We start from the raw sequence: 14,854 nt of genomic DNA on the forward strand, positions 1-14,854 counted from the left end.
GGTGGCCAAGAAGGCAGGAAGAACGGGAGTTACTGACAGTTGTGAACTGTCAGATGTAAGCGCTGGGGACACAGCTCTGGTCCTCTGGAAGAGCATATGTGAGGGCCTGCTCTTTACAGTCCCTCCTCACTGCATCCTAATGAGAAGAAGGCTGTTACTCTCCAGTTACACAGCCACTTAAAATGTCATGCGCTGTCTCTTGACACAGATCAAGATTATTGGCCCCAGTTAAAAGCTAGGGGAATCGAGATTTAGAAGGGTTAGATTACTCGGGTAATCAGGCATAGAATCTAAGTTTCAGGGACTGTGTATTCTATTTGCCATGTAATATAAAGTCTATATTTAAGACTGTCAATATCAGATCTCACCGAGATTCTATGGGAGCTATTCTATGAGATATATTCTGTTCTCAATTGGTTTCTATGAGTTCTTTGTAAAAACTTTATATAATATTGATGTCAAAATTCAAAAATAATATCAGCACTGTATGTTGTTGTAATTGGAGCGGAGGGGCTGGGTGCCATTCTGTAGTGGGAGCTGCGGGGCTGCATTCCGCCACCCAGCTCCTGCCACCAACTAGCTTTACCAGAAATAACAACACACAAACTGTATTCATTTAAACATTGCTTGGCTCATTAGCTTTAGCCCTTACTGGCTAATTCTGATATCCTGATCAACCCATCTCTAATAAACTGTGTAGCACCGGTCTTACCGGGAAAGATTCAGCATGTCTGACCTGGTGGCTTGCTTCATCGTGTGCGTCTGCCCTGGAGAGGGGAGCATGGCCTCTCTGAGCTCACTTCCTCTTCCTCCCAGCATTCTGTTCTGTTTACTCCACCCACCTATGTTCTAACCAATAAAACGGGCCAAGGCAGTTTCTTTATTTTTTAACCAATGACCTTCCTCCATCAGTATGTGACTCATTACATTATGGCAGATCATTCAACAGTCTACCGTAGTCATTCAACAATTAGTCATTCAAACAACAAATGATTACACACTTGCTTATGCCAGGAATGTTCTAGACTCTACTATACCCAGCTCTTATGTACCTATTGCTCTGAAACAAGTCATCCCAATTTAGTGAGGTAAGACAATTATTTAAACATGGATTATCCCAGCCTCAGAGGGGTAGAAATTGGGGAGCAATTTAGTTGAATGATTCTTGCTCAAAGTCCCTTTGGTGGCTACAGTTAAGATGTTGGCTAGGAGCCAGGCAGTGGTGGCACACACCTTTAATCCCAGCACTCAGGAGGCAGAGGCAGATGGATCTCTGTGAATATGGGGACAGCCTGGTCTACAAGAGCTAGTTCTAGGACAGACTCTAAAGGTACAGAGAAACCCAGTCTCCAAAAAAAAAACCACTAAATGTAGAAAGGAAGAAAGAAAGAAAGAAAGAAAGAAAGAAAGAAAGAAAGAAAGAAAATGGGACACAGGGAGGGAGGGAGGAAGGAAGGGAGGGAGGGAGAGAGAGGGAGGGAGAAAGGAAGGAAGGAAGGAAGAAAGGAAAGAAGGAAGGAAGGAAGGAAAGAAGGAAGGAAGGAAGGAAGGAAGGAAGGAAGGAAGGAAGGAAGGAAGGAAGACGTTGGCTAGGAATCCATCCATTCATTCATCTGAGGATTGACTGGGACTGGCGGATATGCTTTGAAGATTATTTGCATTGTGGCTGACTGGAAGCCTTAATTACTTAATTACTTATTGAGGCAGCCTCTCAGTAAAGTTGCCACAGAAGTTTTGATACTATGATGCCACGATGTGATCGTTTCTTTCCCCAGCAAGTGATTCAAGGAAGGGAACAAGAAGAAATCAGGAATACATTGTACAGACTCTCAGAGTAGTCAGGCCATGCTATTTCATCCTCTTTGCTGTCATCAACACAAGCCATTGAGTGTGCCAGTGAAGGAAGCATTATAGAATCTGAGGGTGTATTTTCCAGTTTCCATTTGAGTGGAGATAAGTAACTTAAAACATTAAGTTAAATATTGTAAAATCATTTGTTAATCTATTTACATTTTTTGTGATTTTTCTTTTTAGAGAAGGTCTTACTATGTAGATCAGGCTGGCCTCAGATTCACAGAGATCCACCTGCCTTTGCCTCCTGAGTTCTGGGATTAAGTGTGTGTGTGCTCTTATACCAGACCAGGTTAGAGTATATCTAATATTGGGGTGAAATTAAAGCAAATCTGCAGAGAATGTCTTACTATCGTTTGTCTGCATAGTATGTCTCTATTTTCATCTCACAACTCTGTGCTAAAGTCTCTATATAGTGATAAATGATGACCTATCTTATTATATCAATTAAAAATTGCATTCAATGTTTACTAACATAAACCCAACTTACAAAACTGTAACAGGAGTCCACAAGGATCCAGGCCAGACCTGGAAAGGTGGCTCTCCAAAGCAAGCATGAGCCCAGTACCTTCTTCCACATCCCGCATTAATCACAGTGTTCGCAGCTTTTATTAATACATGATCCATCTTTGCGCTATCTGCAACACTTACTGTTCTGGTCACTGTGACATAATACACAGTATCAATAGTGTAAAGGAGGAAATACTGCTTTGGTTTATGACTTTGGAGAGTTCAGTCCAAGGTTGCGTGGCCTCATGTGCCTCATAATGATGCCCTAACATTATCAATCTATCAAGGGATCAGAACCATCAGAACCATCAGTATCTAATGGCCTGAGGAGATGAGACCCAGGAGTGTGTTCCAGTCATCTCCTAGGTGTTCTTTAATCCAGTCACAGTAACCACCAAAGCTGCTATCACTACATCCCTGCTGTGAGAAAGGCGGTCAGTGTCGGCCAGATTGCTGAAAGGGCACTTCTTCCATGAAGCTTCTCTTGTGCTCTAGAGACGCCCGCATCCACTAATGGACACAGCCAGCCATAACTTATGGGTCTGAGGAAGTCAACAAATCCAGCTGGATACATTGCTGTCCTGCATACCATGCCTCTGCTGGAAAGGTCAAAAGGATACTGGTTAGACAACTAATACCAGAGCTCTTCCAAGGAGCTCTGACACAAGATTCTGCTCCCAAGTGCTTTGGTGCATTTTTCTGAGACATTAAGAACCAGGTAGACGACAATACTAGCTAGGATTTATCTGTTTTAAAGGAGGGAGTCCAGTCAGTTTTGCACCCCAAATATATTTTCAAAAGTAGTTATTTTTTCCTAGCTAATAAAACTGAGAAAATTAGCTGCTGTGAACATTGTTTCTGGGGATACTCCCAAGGATATAACTGCATGGTTGTACAGGGGTAAGCTCATCAAAGACTTGTTTGAATAGGAAGGACTTGAGATGCATGCATCGCTGTATGAGAAAAGAGCCATGTGCCACATGTGCAATTTCTGAGCTAGTATGTGCTTTTGGGTTCTTTCTTTCTTCCTTTTTTTTTTTTTTTTTTTAGTTTTAGAGAAATAACAAAAAGAACAACAGAATCCTCAAAATTATTATCTCTAGATTATGAGATTTTCACAGTTTATCTGCATTGCACTTTTATTTGAATTGGTTTGCATGTTTTGAATCTGCTTGAATGTGCATATATTGTTTTAATAAAACAATAGCTCTTTTCAAAAGAAACTAAGGAAGGGAGTGGTCATTTGACTAATATCGTTCCTATCTACATCCCCTTTTGTCTGTAATTTTGCTACATAAGACTATAAACTAAACTTAGAACTTACCCTTGGTGGGTGGTCTGATCTTTGCTAAAATGATGTCATTCTTTAGTGATGATAACGTTCAACAAAATTAGGGACACGGAGAATCCTGAGGTTTGTTTTATATGTAGAAACTTTGACTTCTGAATGGATCTTTTCCTTTTATGACTAGTATAATGTTCTTTTGGAAACTGTGTGAAGGGAGGGTTAGGACTGAGCAGGAGCAAGAAAAGAGAGGGATTGTGCTAAGGGTGTCTGGGAGACAAGACCGTGGATCAGAGAAGGGTTACTTACCACACACACCCTGCCCTTCTCTTCTGGTCTGGGCCTGTCTATCACTCTGCCCTCACTTGATTAAAATAATTAACTGCTTCAAGTTTTAAACTTCCTTTTTTTTTTTTTTTGATTTAGCAAATGGCGCGAAAGCCAAATCCAAGTAAATTGGAGGTAAGTGAACAGCAATGACCAAATACATATTATTATTCCTACCAAACACACTGTTCAGTAACCTCCAAAAATTACACAATGAATGGGCCATTACCTAGAACCCAACCCGCTATGGTATGAATGTGGTGGCTTCACCTTTCCAAGACAAAAGTTTAAATTTAATCCCCAGGTGAGGCTAAGTAAACACGTGCTGATTAGGACTCTGCCCTGAGGAATGGTTCAATCCACTCATGTGACTAATGGATTAATGAATAAATGGGTTACCAGAGATTGCTGTAAAAGCCAGTTTGGCTAGGTCTCTTTTAAGCTCTCTGTTCCTGTCATAATATCCTGCTGCCTCATTCAGAACTTGACAAGTGAAAATGTCACCATGCGTAAGCTCTTTGATCTTTGTCTACAATCAGCCAAAATATACCGGTCTTTCTGACTCAGCATCGTTAGTATTAGAGGCAGAAAATGGACTCAGATAAAGTTCAGTGTCTTATTTCAAAACCCTCACTTTTATTAGCTCAGTCGTGGTGTTCTCTGAACTGCCTAAATTGAGCATCTACCAAACCAGGCACAACCTTTCCATCCCGGGGCCTGGCTTTGTCGGTATTGATTAGGGCCAGCAAAGTCGCTAGATCTTAACTTCCACTCCCTGCTGCCTCAACAGGTGGCTGCCCACTTCCTTTGTGGCAGAGACAGCTTCCTGGTTCACAGCACCTTTGTCAATGAAGGGCAGAGGAGCTTTGCAAAGCTCTAAAGAACTTGCCCATTGCCGGACAGATGTAAAGCACCACACATGCGTTCTTCCAGGAGGCTTTCCGTTATCATTACCGGGGATCTCTGCTCTTCTGGGGCATACGTCTGGTCACATAGCCCCCTCCTGCATACTTCCTTATGCCAGAGATATTGGGGGAGGATAGGGGAAAAACAATGAAGGGGCTGATGGGTTAGAGGTCAGCGCGACGTTAGGGTTTGTTCCGCAGAAGACAGTGCGTAAGTCCCCTCTACTCTAATGTCCCCCTGCTAAAGTCGCTTCCCCGGAGAGAGGAAGTTAGCGGTGGACCTCGCAGCCAAACCCCCTAGATAGGGGCCAAACCCAAACCCTCGCGGCTAGGAAGCCGGGACTTCCCAGCCCCCTTCGCAGGAGGGCGGGGCGAGCGCGGGCCAGCCAATCCCTGCGTCCGCACGTCGCCGTGTCCCCGCCCACGCCGCCAGGGCCCCGCCCTTCCCTGGGGCTGGTGCGGCGGCCGCGACGTCAGCCCTCGCAGACCCCTGGGTGGTGACTGCGCCGTGGGCGGGCCGCGGTCAGGCCGCGCGGCGGGAGGGGCGGGGCGAACGGCGGGAGCGAGCGGCGGGAGCGCGCGCCGGGCCCGCCTCGGCCGCCGCCGCCGCCGCGGGGGGATGATCTGGGCGGCCGCGGGCGGCCCTGGCTAGCGGCCCGTGCCCGTGCTGCGGCCGGCCGGGGCAGCGAAGGTCGAGGGTCGCGTCGTCCTCCTCCCCGCCTCCGGGAGGGGCGAGAGCGAGCCGCGGCTGATGTCAGGTAGGGCGGGCGGAGGCGCCCGAGGGCTGCGGGTCCCGGGGCTCGACTGCCCGCGGCGGGGCGACTGAGGGGGACGGGAGCGCGGCCAAACAGGTGTCTCGGCGGCGGGCGGGCGGGCGTGCGGGCGGCCGCCCTTGCGCTCTCCTCTGCCCGGCGGGTCCGGCGGGAGGTGCTCGGGGCGGGCCAGCGCCTAGCGGTCCTGCCCGCCGCCCCGCCCCGGCCTCCGCGCGCCCAGCGGCCGCCAGCCCTGCACTCAGGTGCGAGCACCTCCCGGCCGCTCGGGTCCCGAGTGCCAGCCTGTCGCCCGCCGGCCGGCCGCTCAGCTTTGTCTGTGGCTGCTTCATCAGGGTTGGAAGTTTCCCTGCGGCTGAGTAAACTAGCCAGGTGTGTTGGGGGCTTGCGGCGCGCACAAGGATTTAAATTTCTTTTCCTCCCCTCTGGTAACAAAGTCTGATGGGATTTCTAGACGGTGGCTAGTTAAAGAAACTGCTTTGAATTTGCATAGTCTGAAGCACGAGTTGACTGTAACTCGGGATTGAGAATTGAGGATTTTTTTAAAATTTTTATCTCCCTTCCACTCTCAGTGTTTAAAAAAAACAAGCGGCGAGAATATTCCTTTAGGGTCCCTTACATTCTGGAAAAAAAAAATTCTAGTCTAGTTTTTCATTGTGGATTCCACGATATTGCCTTTAGGTCATAACGACTTAAACCGTATTCTGAATTAAAAAGTTACGCAGTGCGAACTTTTATGCATCAAACTGAGTAATTAGACATGGTGCAAGGAACAGAAATATGGTAATTTACCGGGAGTTGAGCATAGACCATAGATAGCTCTGCCTGCATGCCAAGAAAAAGGGCTGTGCACATTACAAGTTGTTTGGTTCTGGTTAAGTTTGGAAGTGGAACTCTGAGTTTTTAGAAAGTAGAGGACAGTTTTCCAGGCTCTTAGCAGATACACGTCAGATGAGCGTTATGCACGATTGTGCATCCTGAGCACGTATATCTTAACTTCTATTTTCTGCCACCTTGCTGTATATTTAATAAATGTAAATTTTCAAGTTACCAAACAGTTAACTTTGTTCACCATATGTTAAGTAAAAGAGCAATTTAGTAAGGCAAGTATGAGTCACTTAAATTTAGGACTAGTGGAGAACTAGTCAGTGTCTCAGATTTACTTGAAATTTATGTTTTCCTGTTTCTCTTACTGAGGACTCAGCATTTTATAAATACTTTGTGGTTACTGGCCACTTAAAGTTTTTTTCCCCCCCAATCATGTAGCCTATAATTGTGAATAAATTTAATATTAAGAAAATTTTAGAATTTTAGAAGCAGTTTCTTTCAGAGTACATAGAGTGAGTTAATGTTCGGTTGGTCGTATGTAGTATGTAGAGGTGCTGCACGGTGAATATGTTGGCTGTATACTGTTTCTGTGTTGAGGTTGCTGAAATGAAAACTGTGTTATGCTGCTTGGCTTTGTAATTCATGGTAATGTAAAGACAGATCTTGTGGTGAAATTATTGGTTGGAATTTTTTGTGTGGATTTATAAATAAAATGTAAACAGGAATTGTTACCTTAATGGCTGCTATTTACCTATTACACTCAAAAGTTTTGGTTTTTCAGTACAATATTTTTTAAATTTTGAGATTTTAGTAAAACACTTAGTTGAGGATCTTATCAAGGTTAAAAGAAAGATAGACATTTTTAATGCTAAATCTGGTGGGAATAAGGTCTTTTTAAAAATTAAAAATTTAGCCAGGTGATGGTGACGCAAGCCTTTAGTTCCAGCTCTTGGGAGGCAGAGATTTGCCGGATCTCAGTGAGTTCAAGGCCAGCATGGTCTACAAAGCCAGTTTGAGGACAGGCAGGACTGTTACATAGAGAAACCCTATCTGAAAAACAAAACAAAACAAAAAAAAATTAACATGCAAGATGAGATCCATATACTTATGGATTATAGATGTCATAATACATCGCTTTTATTCTTTCAAATGAAGAAAGGAAAGACTTGCTCCATAAAATGTGAAGTTAATATTTTATCTATGAATCTAGCAAGGAACAAATGTCAAAGTATACTCAAGTTTTTGCACCTAACACAATTGCCCTCCGGGGGTGGGGGGCTAGGATACCCTACTCCATGCCAGTGTCTGTTATGTGTAGAAAAAGGAAGCTGTTCTTTATGAACCAGGGAATCCCATTAGAAGGTGGCAGAAGCCAAGGAGAAACTTGGAAGAAATTCCTTGCACCTGCAGTGTGAGGTGCATTCAGGGCCTAGGGAGGCAATATTGGGAGAGTCTGAATTTGGGAACCAGATTATTTTACAATGAAAGCTGAATACTGAAGCACATTTTAACCACGGAATTGAAATTATAGCCAGCTCCTTGTAGCCATTTGCATTCTTGTTGCTGTGGTGTTCTGAGTCTACCAAAACAAAGCACCATACACTGGGCCGTTTAAAATGTTCGCAAGCCTATGCTGTCTCTAAATCTGCTGTGTTACTCTAGGCTTTTGTGTCTTAGGTTATCCTTGATGTTCTGCTATATCACTCCAGCCTGTGTCTCTTACTACAGGGCATTGTCCCCATGTGGCCCTGCAACATTGGTTATAAAGATGGGGTGCCTAGGCTCATAGCATCAAGCTCATAGGAACTTGTTCAAAAGGCAAATTTTCAAAGTTCACTGCAGATTTCTTGACTTGGAAACTTGTAACTAGGCTTCCAGATAGGCTAACCAGTCAAACGCCTTGTTTCTAGATATAAACAAGGTGAGTGCTAACAATCTGAATGCTAAGATGTGCCCAGGGAAGACCTCTGAGAAGGAAAGAGCTCAAGTAGCTGAGAGAGAGAGGATGGTGTAAGCAAGGACAGCAAGCGTGAAGACCCTGCAACACGTGGTTAAGGAACAAAGCAAGGAGTCCAAAGCTACAGCACACTGAGGAAACAAAATTGGGCAGTATTGGATAAAGGTCATTTTAAGGTTTTGGCTTTTTAAAATGAAGTTAGGCAGGTGGTAGAGGCTTTTGAGGAAATGGGCAATGGAGTCTGATTTCACCTGATAGGATCACTGTGGCATGCAAGCAGAAATGGACTGAAGAAAGAAGGGAGGAAGAGAAGTATTGGCTAGAATAATTGAAAGGCAAAGTTCAGCCCAGGGTGGAGGCAGTAGAGCCTGAAGCTAACCGGAAGAGGTACAAGACTGAGTGAATGTGAAGAGTAAGCTTTCTCCTCCTCTGGTTACCTTAGAAACCCTGCTCCCTAAAGATGATCAGTGTTGTAGCTAGTTTTGCTATATTCTTTCTGAAGTGTCTTATGTATATATGAGCAACTGCTCCACCAGGTTAGTGCAGGGGCGCGTGTAAGTGCATGCCCGTGCCAGTGCGGGTCAGAGTCAGGTCTTTCTCAGTTGCTTTGCTCCAGGTTTTTTGAGACAGGATCTTTCCCAGAACCTGGAGCTTACCAATTCTGTGAGAATAGCTGGTCAGCCAGTCCCTGTGGAGGGTGGGGTGCATTGCTTCCCTAGGCCTGGCTTGCAGAGGCAGGTGCCATTGCACCTTGCTTTTTCACATGAGTTCTGGAGGATTGAACCCAGGTCCTCACTGAGCCCTTGCACTTTCCTAGTGGAGTGGTTCTTGGTTGAGGTTGATTTACTCCTCAGGAGAACGCTGGTTCTTGTCCAGATAGGCTTTTGGTTGTCACTACTAGTAGAAATGCTATTGGCATCTAGTAAACGGAGGAGGGGAAGCTGCTGAACATCTTACGCACTAATAGGACACAACAGCGCCACTAGTTAGCTACTACTTAGTACCAAGATTCAGAAAACGTGACTTAAAATCGCTGAGGTGAGAATATAGGGAGTGGAAGGATGAGGGCATTTTAGTCAGGTAACACGGGAGGAATAGTGGAGCTAGTGGGGGTGGTTAAGAATCTGTTAACATCAAGCTCATTGAATGGATTAGTGGAGAGATGAAGTGGAAATGTGGACAGAATCATCAAGCAGAGGTTTATACATCATGCTAATTAAAGATGGTTCATTGCACACGTGTAGCTGTGGAAGTCTGTGGTGATTCATGGCGCGGCAGGGCCTCTGTTTGAGTGCAGTAGGGATGAGTAGCAGAAGAGTAACATGTATGGGGAGACAGGCTCATCAGGAGCTTCCATGAGAGCGGAGAGAAAGGAGACAGTGGATGACAGGAGAGATGTTAGGAAAACAAAGTAAAGTTGGCAACACTTGGTGCTTGGCCGTGGATGAGAGTGAGTGGAGCGTGAAGAGTGTGCCTGCGGTGTCTCTGGTACAGCTGACTGCTCGGCATGGAAGGCCAGGGCTTGACCCCCAACACCCTACGTACACGTAATCCCCCCTCTAATTTCTAGTTTCAGTAATCAGATTCTGAGTGAAAGAGGGATAGGTTGCTGAGTAGCTAAGATAATTACCAGTATTTAAGGTAAGATGAACAGAAGTGATCTACTTTTGGTTTTGTTTTTTTTGGCTTTGGTCTTGTTGCCTGTGGTGGTCAGGGTGGAAGTGCGTTTATTTGATTCCATATGATTGTGAATCTTAAGAGAATTCTGAAAATGATCAAGAGGTTTAATGGGCAATTAATAAATTTTCATTTTCACTCTCTAGATAAACGACTCTCTTAGTTAGGGTTTCTGTTTCTGTGACGAAACACCATACCAAAAAGCAAGTTGGGGAGGAAAGGGTTTATTTGGCTTACACTTGAGCATTGCTGTCCATCACTGTAGGAAGTCAGGACAGGAACTCAAAACGGGGCAGGGGCTGACGCAGGTGCATGGAGGGGAGCTGCTTTGTTTTACATATACAGAAATTTGTGTGTGTGTGTGTGTTAACTATTTAAAAAATACAGTGAAATTGTACTATGTTGGCTTTAGTACTTTGTTTTACAAAATGTCTTTTCTGCAGTTAAAATGAGGTCGTATCGGGGAAATGCATGATCGTGATGGAGTGGAGAGCGGTAGATTTCTTTACTGTAAAGTCAGTGCTGCTGAGGGGTGACATTAAGGGACCAGGAGTTACAGGTGTTGTGTTGGCATTGTCTTTTCTGAGACCAGGCCTTGTGGGGCTGGACAGCCTTGAACTTCTGGTCCTTCTACCTCTACCTTCCAAATGCTGGGATTACAGGTGTGAACCAACATGCTGCTATTTTTGTTGGGGGTGGGAGAGATAATAGGCGGGCAAGGTTTCATACAGACTTTGGGGGAGAGGCAGGGTAGAGTTAAAAATAAAACCTAATGTTCCACCTGTCCTTTGAAAGGTCCCCCCCCTCATTCTCTCTTTTGTTTGTTTCGTTTCATACTCTATGTACTGTATTACCAATGAAAATAATAGCCACAGGTGCAAATATTTTCCTCATCAACACATGTAGGTCATTGTTTTTAACAGTTGCGGAGTTTAATACTGTGTGAACCAACATATGAGCATATGACTGTCACGAATATCTATAAAGGCTTTGAATTTCTGATCTTGAAGTGATTGTTCAAGGTATATTCAGTTAAACTTCTGAGATAATTGCCTAATATTCTTTGAAAAGACAGTAAAAGTATGTGTAAGAGTGTGTAGTTCCAGTTAGTAAGTACTGTATGTTAACAGACTGTAGAAATTCTGCCAGTATGCTAGCTTAGAAAGACCCTCTCCATTTTGACCTTTCCTTAATCGTTGGTGAAATTGATCAGCCTTGACTAACTCTGTATCTTCCTGAGTCTTTTTATTTTTATGTTGTTAATCATCTGTCTTTATGTTGTGCATTCATGTTAAAGCATGTTATAAAAAAACAGCCTTTGGGCCAGCCGCTTGGCCCCCAGGACTTGCCCACTGAGTAAACTGGTTTTCTATAGGCCCAGCTTCTGAGCTGAAGAAGCTCTCAGTTCACTGGATAAATGTGCATTAAGATATTTTCTCCCAGTCTGTTTTTAAAATATTGAAATCTTAGAAGCATTTGGAATCATTAATTATTAGAAAAGGCCCCAGCTGGTTGCTTTTGTCTTTTTCAAAGGACTAATTATTTTCATACTATGCCTTGCATAAGCCATCTTTTCCTTGATGTCAGATGCTGTGTGGATTATGTATTCCATTTCCACGTGTACTTGTTTTGTTTTGTTTGTTTTTCTACACCACTTCAACCTGATGAAATCCTTCTGGTAAAGGTGTCTGTCTAGGGTGGACAAGAGGAAGTGATTCGTTAGTAGTCACGTGGGAGTCGGCACAGCTGCCAAAGAGTAGATCTCACTGAGAAAGACCAATACTGTATAGGCTTTGGAGGAGGGCGGTGTTGAGGCAGAATTCTAGTGTCACAATGCTTAGTAGTTTTACAGACACATCGAGACTGGGAGTGGAAAAGGTTAGTAAATATTTGGCATGGTGTGTGGAGACCATGGAGGTAAGATAACTGTGGGATATTCTGTGTGTACACCCTTCCCTGAAGCCCCGCGTTGGAAATTGAGGTTGCTTCAGGTGCAGAATCATCCGTCAGCCATGCACAAAGTGGAGGGTCAGTCTCACTGATGGCATTTCAAGCGCTGTAGTTTCTGGCAGTCTGTAGAGTTGTACAGCAAACCTGTTGTTAATTGATATGCTTTTACAGACATGGTGATTGACCTGCCAGTCTCAACATCTAATTGTTAAATCTTTCTTTCTGGTTTGTTTAGTCATGAGAAAGAACATATGTGGATGTGTGTTTGAGACAAGGTAGCCCAGGGTGGCCCTAGGCTGGCCTTAAGTCCTAAATCCCTTTGCCTTCACCTTCCAAGTGCTGAGATTTTTTTTGTGTATGCCACCATGCCTCAGTGTAAGCCTATTTTAAAATGCAGTATGCATTGTGTATTTCCGCCACCCATTCGCCGTTCAAAAATTCCCCATTCCTTGGCTCGCCTTGGTGGCACAGGTCTCTAATTCCAGCACTTGTGAGACAGACAGGCAGATCTCTGAGTTCCAGGCTGGTGAGACTACAGTTTAGGTTCCAGGACAGTCAGGGCTTCTTAAAAATAAATACATAAATAAATAAAAATTAAATATTTGTGCTCTCATTTTCCCAAAGTTTTACAACATTTTTTAGAGTTCTTTAACTTTTAAAACTCTTTGTGTTTTGGCTGGATCCCATTGCATACACAGATTGATCTGTAGGAAACCGACATCTTTAACATTTTTTATTGTGATAAAATACACCTAAAATGCTAATCCTAATCATTTTTAATTGTACAATTCCGCTGTTTCATTTACACTGTGATGAACCCATTATCATTGTCCTACTCTAGAACTCAGCATTCTGTGAAGCTGAAACTCAGTACCATTCAAACCCTGAGTCCCATTCAACCCCCAAACCCTGGCAACCCAAGTTCTGCCCTGGGACTGAGTTTTACTGAAAGTACCAAGGAAAACCATACACTGTCTTCTTATGATTGCTTTGTTTCACTTAACAGAATGCCCTCCTTTTATCTGTTTGTAACATTGGAGTTCTCATTTTGTAAGATTGATCAATTGTCCCTTGCATATTTACTAAATTCTTTATCAGTTAGTAGATAGTGTGAGTCGCCCCCACCCCACGTCCCTGTTTAGGTTTGTGTGTGTGTGTGTGTGTGTGTGTGTGGTTTTTTATTTATTTGCTTGCTTGTTTGTTTTGTGTTTTTCGAGACAATTGTTTCTCTGTAACAGCCCTGGCTGTCCTGGAACGGTTATTTTTAGACCAGGCTGGCCTTGAACTCACAGAGACCAGGCACTGCAGGTGCCTCTCAAGTGCTGGGATTAAAGGTGTGCCGCCACCACCCAACTTCATTTAATACTGCTGTGGGGGAAAAATACCTGTGGGATTCTGCTTTGAAGGGTATGTATTCCAAAGTGGAATTATTGGAACATGTGATAATTACCCCCCTCCTTTTTGAGACAGAGTCTTACTTTGTTACTCAGGCTGGAACTCACTGTGTAGACCAGACTGACCTGAGCTCTCAGAGATCTGCCTGCCTCTTCCTCCAAAGTGTTGGCAGCAAACGTCAAACACCACCACACCCAGTGATAGTTTTAGTTTTTGAGGACCCGCTGTACTGAACTGCTGTCCACAGCTGCAGTTCTATTTTACATTTCTGCTGCCGTACACAGAGATTCCAGTTTCTCGGATTGGCTTGCCAACACTTGTCTTGTGATTGTTGGTAGTGGCCTTCATTATGAGTATGAGCTGGCATTTCATTAATGATAGACATATAAGGAATTGTTTTACTTGCTTACTGATTGTGTATCTTTTGGAGAACTATTCAAGCCCCATGTCCATTTTTAGTTGAACTGATTTTGTTGTAGCTGAGTTTTAGTTCATCACATAACATAAGCCCCATAAATCCCAAATTATTTATATGATTTGGGTTTTACTCATTTTGTGCCTTGATATTTTTTTTTAACTTGATAAAGTCTTTAGATACAAAAGGTTTTATGTTGTTTGTTTTTGCTGCTAATAAGTTCATTATTGTTTTTACTTTTTAGGGCCTCTTGATTCCGTATAAATTTTAATTTTTATAAATTATAATTTTTCTATTTTGAAAATATTGTTGGGATTTTATTAAAGATTTCATTGAATTATTTTTATTTTATTTTAATTTTTTTTTTTTGGTTTTTCGAGACAGGGTTTCTCTGTAGCTTTGGAGCTTGTCCTGGAACTCCCTTTGTAGACCAGGCTGGCCTCGAACTCACAGAGATCCGCCTGCCTCTGCCTCCCGAGTGCTGGGATTAAAGGCGTGTGCCACCATCGCCCGGCTTGATTTCCTTGAATTTATAGAGCATTTTGTTAATTATACTGACTCTACATCAACACTGTATTTTAACAGTGTTAAGGCTTATGGTTCATGATCATGAAGTATATTTGTACTTATTTTTTGCTTCATATGTTTTAGTGGTCTGTTATTGGACACATATAATTGTCTTATCTTCTGTCCTCTTGATTACTATCTGTACGTAGTGTCTCTTCAACTATGTGTCTTTGGATGGGAAGTTTATTGGATCATGTTTATCCATACTGCCCGTGTCTGCCTCTCGGTTAGAGCTTAATCCATTTTCATTTAAAGTAGTTACAAACCAGGAGGGACTCCTCCCACTTGTTTCCTAGCCCCCCTTTACTGCATTCCTATCTCATTTCCTTTGAGTATGTTGTTTAAGCTGTTTTCTTTTTTCTTTTTTTTTTTTAATTAATTTATTTATTTATTAAACATTTCTGTCTCTTCCCCCCC

The 14,854-nt window shown here is 43.3% G+C and overlaps 1 protein-coding gene across 2 annotated transcripts in view; it reads left to right on the forward strand.

The window, feature by feature from the left end:
* Positions 1 to 5,438: 5,438 nt before the first annotated feature.
* C1galt1 (core 1 synthase, glycoprotein-N-acetylgalactosamine 3-beta-galactosyltransferase 1) overlaps positions 5,439 to 14,854 on the forward strand; it is a 35,081-nt gene continuing 25,665 nt past the window's right edge. Inside the window, exon 1 of one of the 2 annotated variants that reach the window (XM_050162257.1) lies at positions 5,439 to 5,636. In XM_050162257.1, coding sequence (XP_050018214.1) covers positions 5,630 to 5,636 — 7 coding nt within the window. In that variant the 5' untranslated portion in view covers positions 5,439 to 5,629. Of the gene's footprint in view, positions 5,637 to 5,669; positions 6,021 to 14,854 lie in introns of those variants that run through there. The other variant, XM_050162258.1, reaches the window with a different exon arrangement.

This window comes from Alexandromys fortis, unplaced genomic scaffold (genome assembly GCF_014885135.2).
Source record: "Alexandromys fortis isolate MF-2015 unplaced genomic scaffold, M_Fortis_MF-2015_v1.1 scaffold_110, whole genome shotgun sequence".
Classification (NCBI taxonomy): Eukaryota; Metazoa; Chordata; class Mammalia; order Rodentia; family Cricetidae; genus Alexandromys; species Alexandromys fortis.